The sequence below is a fragment of the Opisthocomus hoazin genome, chromosome 6 (genome assembly GCF_030867145.1).
Source record: "Opisthocomus hoazin isolate bOpiHoa1 chromosome 6, bOpiHoa1.hap1, whole genome shotgun sequence".
NCBI lineage: Eukaryota > Metazoa > Chordata > Aves > Opisthocomiformes > Opisthocomidae > Opisthocomus > Opisthocomus hoazin.
This window is the reverse complement of record NC_134419.1, coordinates 17,253,876-17,265,385: the sequence shown is the minus strand read 5'-3', so window position 1 is coordinate 17,265,385 and position 11,510 is coordinate 17,253,876. Positions and strand designations below refer to the sequence as shown.

The window sequence follows — 11,510 nt, the reverse complement described above, 5'->3', positions numbered from 1 at the left end:
TTTAAAGTTGTCAAGTAAGTTTCAACAATATATTTTTTGCTTTTACCTTAACAGCTCAGTGTCTGTTTTCTGACTTTAAATACCTCGTCACATATTTGTGTTTATAAGTGGATTTGAGTCTTAATGCTTAAACTTACTGAAAAAAAAAAAAAAACACTGGTGTTTCATTAGATTAATTTTCTTTTAAGCTATTTTCTTTGTCAGGCTGAACTGCTGCAAATGATCTTATTTAACTATTGACTTTAATCTTCTGTGGTGACATTTTGGGTGCCTGGTGCAATACTTGTTTTTTTTTTTCTTCTTACTCGGTTATGTCTTGTTTAGTGTGTTAAGGACAGGTCAAACCATGTTTTCAGGGTGGCATGTTACTGTATATTTAATCTTCTACCCTGATCTTCGAAATTAGCAGGGGTTTTAAAAACAACAAAAATGGATACATAGTGTCGCTAGTGCTAATATATTGGACTCCTAAGCAATGCTTATGTTGTGCATCTCATATTACTAGTTTACCTCCTGAAGATGGGTATTGTAAATACTTACTGGAATATCAACTAAATTTACCTACTTAAAACCAAATAAACCTTAAAAAAGAAAGTCCCGTACTGTACCATCTGCTGACAATAGAAGATTTCTAGATTCCAGACCACATATCACTGCGTCTGCGTCCCCTGTGGCTGTGGGGTCTGTTGGAGGATGAGAGTGGTGTGAGACAGGTCGGCCCCTCTGCACGCTTGCACCAGAGAGCTCTCAGGCATCAGCACAGGCGTTTGGGGTTAGTTTGCAAGGGTCTAGCTAAGTCAGCGTTGGTCAAGTCTTAAGGACACGATCGCTTTGTGAACAGCTCGGTGAGGTTGTTGCTGCCATCGTTGTTACCCCAGTCTGTTTCTCTCCTGCTTGGGACTAGCACCTTTGTGACAGAAGTCGGTGGCACAGCATGCACTGCTGTGAGGGCGGTTCTTCAGTCGTAAGTGATCTTCCTGCCAGCGCTGACGTGATAGGCAGCAAGACAGCAGAAAGCGGTGCAGGAGCTTGCTGCTGTGACAGGAGGCTGTGACAGCGGTATGGGGGAGGGCTCGGGCTCCCAGGCTCTCCGTCTAGGAGTCGGGGCACCAGGGTGTCGGTTCCTCACCAGGCATGATGCATGAGCAGCGTTTTTGAGATGTTCAAAGCTTTAGAAGGTATTTTTTTCACACCTTTGCAAACAAATTGTCATTAAAAAATTGTTCACCGTGACCTCTAGCTACTGAAGTTTAGAAAGTGCGTCGGACCTTTGTAGTCTCATACTGCTATTTCTCACAGCGGTACCACATGTCCTTTTCCCCCTTTTGTAACCCCTGGTAAAACAGGGAAGTTTTTCTTCTTGCCTGGCAGTAGCCACCTGTTCTCTATGTTCTTTTTTAGTGTCATTGATCCTCTGCCCACCTCTTGTTTCAATGTTTGGGTTTTTTAACCCTTTTTAAAGGACCGAGGTTCCTAGCTATAGGTGCTGCTTGCATATTTTTTCAGTTCAGTGAAAGTGAATAAGCTTTTCCTAATCAGTGATTACTGCATGCTGACTTGGTAGCCACAAATTACTTTAAACCAGTCTTGAACCCATCCATAATAACACTGATAAAAGAGCAGGACAGCAAAACTGCCACAGTTCTTTTGCCAGAAAATGTTTCATCTGGAGTAAAAGCATGGTGTTTCTGTTAAGATTCATAGCACACAGTGGAAATTAGGGTGCTGCAAATATTAGTGTTGATCTGCATGTGTGTGATTAGCCTTTGGCTGAGGAATGCAGATTTGTAATTTGCATTACTTTCCTGCACTCTTTTGGGGGGGGGGGTGTCTTATATGAATCTAGTTTAAGCACCCTTGTGAGCCAAACGCAACCGTAATTTGTTTTTAAATGAAGATGCTGTTAAATCCATCCTTCAGATTTAAATCTTTTCCTATGTTAAAGTAGGTTTTAAAAAATGATGAAGGAGCATTCCTGTGGTGAACAGCTAGAACAGAAATTTCCCAAACAAAGCTGGGAATCATCTTCCAGAGTTCAATCAAAGTGAGAGTAAAAGGCCGTGGTAGGATTTGCCATTTGTTCCCGGGTTACTGGTTACCTAATTGTATTTGGTTTTGATAACGGTTACACTGGTTTGAACAGTGGTGATTCATCAAATGCAAGCCAAGATGAAATTCAAATATTTTTACTCAGTTTTGCTAAACTTTATCAATTTTTGTTTATAAAAATTTATCAAAATTATGGTCTCTGGCTAAAAGCACAGCCACAGGTGACCAGTGCAGGTCCTGCAATGGTGGTAATTCTTCGTAATAATAAGGTTAGTGGTTTAATAAAAATTTATGTATTCTTGGGCTAGGCAGATGGTTTTTAACATTTTCATAGGCAGCTGGGGGAAGTTTTCAATTCCTTTCTGAGTGACTTCACCCAGAACGAGCATCTTGTAATAAATTGAAGAGAAAAAATGCAAGTTTGAAAGCTGTGTTTTTAAATTTCTGGTCAAGCGTTTGAAATGTAAGCCATGGAGCCAGGGCTAGCTGGAAGACTTCAGTTCTGTCCATTTTGAAAACATACTATTGTAATCATATTATACGAGGATCCCTACAGGACCCTGCCTTGATTCAGCGCAGATGATGTCTGAATGAAAACTGTGTGATGTTGCTTTAATCTTCATCATTCAGCACTAGCTTCCGTTGAGTGCTTGGTTTTCTGCCTGCTACACTTACTCATTTATTTCCCTCTATAAACTACTTGTCACAGAAGGAACAGGCTATTTGTGTGTAGCGATGTTACGGCACTTCTTTCAGTGTTTATACTCTTCAGGTTTAAAACCCTGAACCCTCAACAGCATGCTTGAGCTGAAGGACCATCAGCTTACAAAGCAAAGAGTGAAGGCTCTTGTCCTGAATGAACGTGCTACTTCAAAAAATTAAAAGCTTAATGAAGTCATCCCTTTCACAAGCCGTAAAGGACAAAAATAGAGCATAGCTGAGCGCATAGCGATAACTGAGAGGTAGGATTGAGTCAGCCGTACGAGAGAACTTGGTTCTTTTCCTTTTTTGTATAATTTCCTTGGGTGTATGAGGCGTAAGTTACTGAGTTGTCATGGGTAAACAACGTTATAGCCCCTGTCAGTGTAACAGCTAAGTTTTGAATGAACACATCAGAATTCTATGTTTTGCTGTATTCATCTCTGCATTAGGGACCGTTGGTCCCTAGAGGAAAAGAGGATCGTGCTGCAGAATGTGTGGCTGGCGCGAGGTCTTGGAGGCATGCCGGACCACTTTTTGGTACTCTAGTCCAACAGTGCAGTTTTACTTCGCGTTGGCAGTGAAACTGTTTACTGTGCAGAACATGCACTCTGGTGTAAAAAAAGTACATCGATTCCCAAGTTCACCGTGGTGCTGACAGCAGGTCCCACCTGCGCATTGTGTCTGAGCAGAGCGGATTCAGACCCTGCCCTGCCCGACGTGGCTGTTCTCTGTTGACATCGGTAGGAACGGAGAACGTGTAAACCCTTGCAAGAGTAGGCTCTCAAAGTGTAAATACTCAGCTGTGGTGATGTAACTTCAGGCCGTATTTGGTCACAAACATTTCATTCTGCTTTCTGAAGTCCCGCGTTCTTTTCCTGAAAACATTTGTTCTCCCTCCCTCCAAAGGAAAAAATATCTTGAACTTATGTTTATGTTGTTGCTATGACATTCAGTTAAACTGTATGCAGATGCAGGTTCTGTTAATAAGAGAAAAAAAAAATGAGCTGTGTACTTCAGTGAACGAAGATTACCCTGTGTTTGTGTTAAAATGTTGCTATGGCAGTGCATATGGTTTTATTTGGTGGAAATTTGTGGTGAAGTGGAAGGAAGTCACATGTATGCAAGACAAACAAGAAATGGCAGCAGAAACAACTCAAAATAAATACTGAAACTGAAAGGGAAGTTGCAGATGCCATGTAAAACCAGGAAAAAACAAGGGTAGTTGTTTGCAGCCTGCCTGTGTGTGATTTGATAAGAGAAACGCGTTCCCACTGTGTCCTGCCGGGTCTCAGTGGCCCGTCGGGCAGTGACTTAGCTCTGATGATGTTTTTGTTGTGAGAGCTTCTTTCCCTCCTCGGCTCTGTGCGTTGTAACATTTTTTTTTTGTTTTGGAAGCAGAGTTCCACTGGCTTGGCCTGCTTTCACCACTGTGAACTTTTCCTGCCGAAACACATTTCCAGGCTATCTTATTGTAGTAGGCTTTTTGGCAGGAAAAATCAATAGAGTGATAAAATATGGAAAGCCACTAGAGCCTTGCCTGCGTTCGGGGCAAGGGGAAGTGTTTGTGGTCTGACTGGCTCCTACTAGTGATAGAAACTGTGGATTTTTGGTTTTTCTTTTTATCTGGCACAGTAGTCCTCATATTTATCTAATCCTTTAGCGTTAGGCTTCTTTTTACATCAATTGCATCAGTGCAGCTGTTTGTGGGGTTGCGTGGCAAATCAGAGCAGGTTAAAAATAATCTGCCAAAGAAGCAGGGATAGAAATGAGAGGGGAGAGGGAGTCCTGATTTAGAGAATAAATAGCCACGCCGGGAGCTGGCTGGTTCCTGCATCATCCCCGCTGGTGGAGAAAGCAAAAGTGTTTTTGAAATCACATTGCCACTTTCTTCATGTCGTCGGAGTTCTGCCTCAGGAAGGAGGGAGGAGTGACTGTGAAAGCTGCTGTTGCCTTTCCACTCCTCGCTTCCAGATTTTCTACTGAATGATATTGTAGCGCCAGAACTCGTCCGTTTTGCCAAGAGTGCCAGCAGGGAGTAGGGATATGTCCGAGTGAGGTGAAAATTAAGTTGGTGGATGTGAGGTACAGACATTCAGGAAAAAGAGCAGACAGGAGTGGTGTTAATGGCTTCCCTGCGAAGTGCCCATCACTTTCATATCTAAACTCTCATGGGTATCTCTTTGCTGACCTTTTTTCCCAGCCTCTGCTTGCAGCTGTGCTTGAGCATCCGTGTTGATTTTAATGGGATTGTTCTGCTACAGCACGAGCATCTGCTTCTGTAGAGTGAAATACATGTTCCTGTCTTAAGTTCTCATTCATAGACTTGCTGGTTTTGCAGCCGTGACATCTTGATGTCTGATTTTGTCAAATTCAGGAGCTGATTAGGATCTACCCTGGTTGGTTTGAGATACTGAAGGAAATCAGTAACTTCTGAGAAACCGGTGTGCTTCACTCAGATGATCTGCTGGGCTCTGGTGTTCAACCAGTGTTCTCGCAATCCTGCTGGACTGCACTGCTGACTGTTCAGCTGAGGTCTGCAGCGGAGTCCCTTCGTTCTCACTGGGACTGCCTTCATCCTGAGGTTAAGCTGCTGATGTGTGTGTCCTAGCTAGATTCCCATCTGGGCAAATCTATACACTCTGCCTTTAAATTTCATCTGTCCTGTAAACAAAAACCTTTACAAAATCTTGCGTCGCCTTTTCTTCCTGGAGGGTTGCCACATTCCATTCTGTAAGTGTACTTCAAGCCAGATGAGGTTGCTTACGTGAGCGGTGCCATGGGGTCTTTCAGGATATTCTCCAATATAAATTGTGTATGTAGAAGTCATAGCTCTGTAGTCTTTCGGGGGGGGGGAAATCGTAGCATACTGGATACCGTCTGTTTGGTTTCTTGGTGTTTGGTCTTTACAGGACAATACAGACAGATGTTTATTGTATCGTTTTGTTGGTTGAAGTCGTCTTTTACAGGGTTTATGTTTTCTAGACACCAAGTCTCACTGCAGCTCAATGTGGTTCAGTTGTTCAAGAGCTGCAGCACGTTTATAGCTAGTTGCGTGTTACTGCTTTCACTGTGCACCTCTGCTTTTCGGTGTTCTTCTGTACGTGGCTATGGAACGTGGAGGGAAAAAATTGTGGAGAACAGGGACACGTCAACATGAACAAACAGGCGTGAGGCAGAGCAGCCGGTGAAACCTCACAGCCTGCGCCTGCTGCATGCTGAGCACTCTGGGCACCGCGTGGAAATTCTCCCACTGATAAAGCCGGAGTCAAACGAAACGTGCGCGTGCCTCGGAGTGCATTTCTGCAGGGCTGGCTCTGAAGGGCCAGCGTCCGGCAAGAGCCAGCCTCCGGTGCGACACGTTAACTGCCTCTGCGTAGGTGGATTTGACTTCCAGCCTGGAACGGCTGCCCACTGCAGACGTCCTGGTTTCCCTCCTCAAGAGCTGTGCAGCTGTGGCTCAGACTCCTGCGTGCCCAAGGCTGTGGCAGAGCTCCGTGCTGGGAGCAGGGGGGGATTCGGCAGACAGAGCCAGGGCTCCAGGGCTGTGCCCGGCTCGGGGACGCGGCACGGCGCGGGTGGCTTTGCTTTGGCCTGGCGCCGAGGTGCGCTGGAAACTGACTGCTGCTTGTCGCGTACGCTGTTTGTTACGTCCCGAACTCCTCATCTTGTAGTATTCATCTGGAAGAAGGACATCGACATTTCAGTTTTTGACCAAGAAATAAAATTACAGTTGTGCTCATTAACCGTACCTGTAAGCCCTGCTGTCTGCTCTTAAAGGAACCCGTGCTTTTACCACGTCCATTTTCACGCCTGGTGTTTAGTTGTTTGGGGTTTTTTTCTCCTGGAACAAGGAGGATATAAAGATTTCAAAAAAAGATTTTTTTTTGACGCTACACAAAAAGCGACACCGATTCCCTGCGCAGTGTCATGGGTTTGCGGTGCGGCTGTGGAACGCAGGCTGCGAGGAGCGGGCTGCCCGTGCGGGTGAGGGTCAGCTGGTGTCAGACCCCAGCCCTGGGAGAGCTGCAGTGCGTCTTGGTGGGGTTCACTTCCTCCCTGTGTAGAACGATGCCTTCATTTAGTGTCCTGTACTCTTAGATTTGCACAGTCTGCCCCTGCAGCCCTTGTTCTCCCAGCAGCACCTTTTCCTAGAGAGCAGGCTGCAGAGCCAGCCTTTCGCTTGGTGAGACCCGGGAAGCCAAAGTGCGGGCGGTGCAGTCCAGGGCCTGGCTGGAGCCACACGGGGAGCAGGAGTTGCAAGGGCCGCTTTGCTCTCTGCGCCGTGTGCGTGTTGCAGACACACGGTCTGCGCACGTAGTGTACTCACAGGTATATGTCATTTTTCAAGGAACTGCTGCTTACGTTGGTTTGAAGATGGGTGTCATTCAAGCGTAAGCGATGGTGGGGATGGCAAGGAATGTGTGTGCAGCTGCCGTGTGTCTGTGAGCAGCAGGGCTGCTCCTCTTCCTCGCTCCGTGCAGCAACCCAGCACAGAAACCTGACGATTTCTCAGCGTGCGGCTGAGGCGGTGACATGTTCAGTGCTAGATGTAAGTAGAAGCCAAACAAAAGTGCTTCACTGCACTTTACACTTTTACTGTCAACAAATATTGTACAGACAAGTTGAGGTACAGCTGAGCTGGTGGCCAGGTGGTGAATTCCAGAACAGCTCCAGTTCTGAATGCCCGCGGGGAGAAAACTTGACTGAGCAGAAGTGAGAGGGTTGTAAATTCTCAGGGAAAGCATTAGCTGCCAGAGATGAGCTGCTGAGATATTTGGCTGTTCATTGAAATATTTATGTCTAACCTAATAAAAAGTTGACTGTTAACTGCTTCTGCATCTACCTATGTGACACTGGAGGACACCCCTTCACAGTTCTAAAACCTCAGACTCTGTCTCTGGTTTTTATGGGAAGTAGCTTTCTTCCTAAAGCCCATGGGAGGATGTTTTTCCAGACAACTAACCCGCGAGGAGGGGAGAAAAAGCAACAACCTGTTGGCGGTTTCCTGTCAGGCTTACCTGTGGCACAGCTTTATGCTGACCTGCACAGTACAAATGTTCGATGCCGCTTTCTCAGCTCCTCCTCTAGTTCATTTTTTGAAATGTCATTTTCTTAATGCATGCCAGCTATATTAGGGCTCTCTCCATTAGCCAGATGTCATCGGTGTCCCCCAGGAGCAAGTGCAATTACATCCTTAAAAAGCGGGAAGGGGAGGTGAGGATAAGAGCGGCTGCTTTGCCGTTTATGCTATGGGAGAAGTACTCGAAATTCCTCACATTCTTCTCCTGTTAACAGTATGTTTACTTTTCATCACTGGGTTATTAGGATTAACAAAAGTCATTGCTTCGAGCTCACTTAATTTGAATTTAGTGAAAGCAGACTGCCTCCTGCAGACTGCAGGAAACATTCCTCTGCCGCAGAAATGTATTAATTTGCAAAAAGCAGCCACCAAAAAGCGTGAGACCTGAGGACCGCTTCCACCCCACTGTTGGACATCAGCGTGCATGCGCTGCATTCTAATGAAGTACCTTATGTTGCAAATTCCAGGACAGTTTGAATAATCTGACAGTCTAATTAACATTTCAGTCTCTCTATCAAACATTCACTTTCAGCACCAAGCAGCTTTTTCCTGTCTCTGCTCTCTGGAGTGTGGGGCTGCAGACACCACTTCAAAATGTCATTTACCCAAAGAATTAGACTCGGCTTTCTCGTCCACTGCTGCATCTGGTGTAGAGCTTGTTTTAAACTTCCAGAGAATCTTAAGATTTTCAGAAGTCAGATTTTTCCCAGAAATTTAAGTCTGTTGCCTATGACAGTGCTCTACTAGGAGTGGTTAGGTAAATATTTTCTTTATTAAATGATTCATTCCATAAATAAATTCTTTTAATTCATTGAATATAAAATTAAAATCATTTACAACTTATTCCAGTATTACAGGGGCTGGAAGGGGTAAGAAAAAAACCCTCAGAGAAAAACACAAAAGCTACAGTTTGATAAATAAAATACTCAGCTTTAAAACAACTGATTTCTGTTTGCCATTAAACTACAGTTGGTACATAATAGCTGCCACTGTGAACACCCCACAAGTGCCCACCTCAGGAAGGAATGTAACTTCCAACTTGGTTGGGGAAGGGTGGGAGAAGATGGAGGGAGGGGGAGAAGCATAGTGTTTAAACTGAACAGGACAGAAAAGAAGTTTTCATAACCGGAACAGAACATTTATCTGATCACTTACAAACAGAAAACAGTATATAATTAGGTAAGGTGCTCCAAAAAGAAGCAGTTAAGTTGCTCCAGTACTATGAAGCTTTAAGTATGCTTAAATCTCTGTTGCATTAGTGTCCAGTTGCACAGTGCACTCTTGTAACATCTCAGTGTTTCCCTCGAATGGGCAAGGCACCATTTCCATCAAGGGTCCTTTTCTCCATGGCTGGTTACTTCAAATTTCTGTTGAGCATCCCACCCCCAACACAGCTTAGTCCCTGAATTTGTGAATGTCATTGACCAGTCTGTAGTAGGGGTAAGCTTCATTCGCGTGTGGACAGTTGTAGCTGCACCGGCAGGACTGGATCATCATGATGCTCTTGGTGAAGGTTTCCCCATCATCGCAGCGGAACCTGATCTTGACAGTCCTGGTCTGCTGGGGCGTACAGCACCTGCCATCCACACAGGAGCCACAGTACTTGGGGCGGTACTTCTTCACGCTGGAACAGCCGGCGTAAGTAAAATTCACTGGGGATGGGGACTTCTTAGTCTTGGTACATTTTTTTCCCTTCTGCAAAGGAGAGGCAATAACATTTATTAGCAGGAGATTCTTCTCCAGCCTTTACCCTCTCCCCGAAGTAGTTTGGGAAGAAGAGGAGCACCGGAAGAGTCTGTATTTACCTTTAGGGAGGCATAGCTAGGCTGGCCACACGGCCTCACTTCACATATTCTGGTCTCTTTGATGAGCTTGCAGTCGGGATTGTCGTTGGTAACCCTTGTGGAGATGCCAGTTCCACATGTCTTAGAGCACTGGGACCAGGACGTTGTTTGCACAATGCATTTGGGGTTCTCAAAGGCTCGGCTTTGTGGCTCAGATCCAAAAACTGGAAAAGAAAAGGAGGGCTTAGCCTGAACGTACCCCTCTCCCTGGGTTTCTTTCTTTCCGTTGGGGTCTAAGGAGTCGTACAGCCAGCCTCCCACCTCCTCCCCGCAACTGCCACTGTCACACAGACCAGCCCACACTCACCAGGCAGCATTTTCAGGCCTCCTTTCACGATGGCAATGAGCTCATTGTTCCTGGTTAGTTCACCTTCGGAATCGTCCAGACCAAACTCTTTGCCAAAGAAGCCTTCCAGCTCATCCTTGCCTTCATCGCAGACCCACTCCTCGCAGCACTGCCCGGGGACCTTGACCAGCCTGGGGCTGGGGCAGCCTAGGTTGGGGAGGGAGAGCTCTTGCGGGCAGAGTGGGATGCAGCCCACAGCTCCATCTATGCACGTACACTGGTGTTTACAGTTCGGCTGGAAGCTTTCGCCGTTCTGGTAGATTTTGGAGTTGTATTCACACGGTCTCCCCTCGGACTGCGCTGCAGGGATCAACAGAGAGGGAAAGGAGGGAAGTGAGCGGCGGGGATCGCTCGTTTAAGCCTAGGTATCTGCTGGTCTGTTAAATTCAATTTACGGCGGAGCTCCCTACAACCCCCCGGAGACGCGGAGCCAGAACAATAAGTTAGTCAGGAATCACTTTTCCTTATGCGCGTTTAGCGGAGGGAGCCCAGACGTACTGAATCGCATTCCAGACCGCTGAAGTCATGTGCCTTTCTGCCAAGCTACCGACAACAAAGCATAACCATACAAGGACTCGAAATTACTAAAACTCGGGCCCGGCGGGGACGGGGGGCTGTCGCCGCGGAGGTGGGGGGGGGGGGGAGCCGCTTACCTCTGCAGATGCCCCTGGGCGCGGCGGGGCTGGCGCCGAAGTTGCACTCGAGCCCCTTGGTGTGGTCGCAGGGCTGCGCCCGGCTGCAGTCCTCGTTCAGCTGCTTGGCGCAGACCTTGCAGCAGCCGCAGCCGTCCGGCACCAGCCCCACGCCCGGGGCGCACTGCGGCGCGGCCGCCGGGCACTGGCAGACGGCGGGGCAGGGCGAGCCCAGGGCCTGCGGAGCGGAGCAGAGCGGTCAGCGCCGGGAGCGGAGCGGAGCCCAGTGGCCCCCCCGCCACCGCGCAGACACCTCCGGGCACTTACCAGGCGGGCCAGGCAGAGGAGAGCGGCCGCCAGAGCGGGGCGGGTGCCCGCGGAGCCCATGTCCAGCACCGGCGGAGCGGGAGCCAGAGAAGGCAGCGGGCGCGGAGCGGGGCCGGCGCGGTCTGAGGCAGCAGCGCGGCGAGACGGCCTTATATAGGGGCGCGGGGCCGCCGCGTGCGCCGCGGCGCTGACGTCGCGCGTTCCGGGCCGCGGCCGCGTCCAGCGCTCGCGGCATCCCAGGAATGCGGCTGGCGCGCGGCGCGGCCGCCCCGCCCCGCCCCGTCTCCCGGCCCTGCGGACGCAGGCGGCGGGGGGTCCCCCTCCGCCCCCCCTCCCCGCCGGCCGGGCCGCTCCGGGGCGGGGGGGCGCGGGCTGTGTCGTGACCGCCGCTGCCGGAGGCAGAGACGGAGCGCTGCGCCCGGTGTCCGGCCGGGGCCGAGACCGGCGGGCATCCCGCGGCCAGCGGCCCGGTCCCGCCGGCTGGTCCCCGCTCGTAGCGGCCCGGGGGCTGGGGGGGGTTGGGCTCCTGT

At 48.5% G+C, this 11,510-nt stretch overlaps 1 protein-coding gene across 1 annotated transcript; it reads right to left on the bottom strand.

Annotated features, from left to right (window-relative positions):
• Positions 1–8,584: 8,584 nt before the first annotated feature.
• CCN1 (cellular communication network factor 1) lies at positions 8,585–11,215 on the bottom strand. Its single transcript, XM_075424846.1, is given in 7 exon segments — positions 8,585–9,526; positions 9,637–9,839; positions 9,983–10,321; positions 10,675–10,891; positions 10,981–11,075; positions 11,078–11,111; positions 11,114–11,215. Coding segments are annotated over 7 exon segments (1,290 nt in total). The 3' UTR covers positions 8,585–9,226.
• Positions 11,216–11,510: the final 295 nt, after the last annotated feature.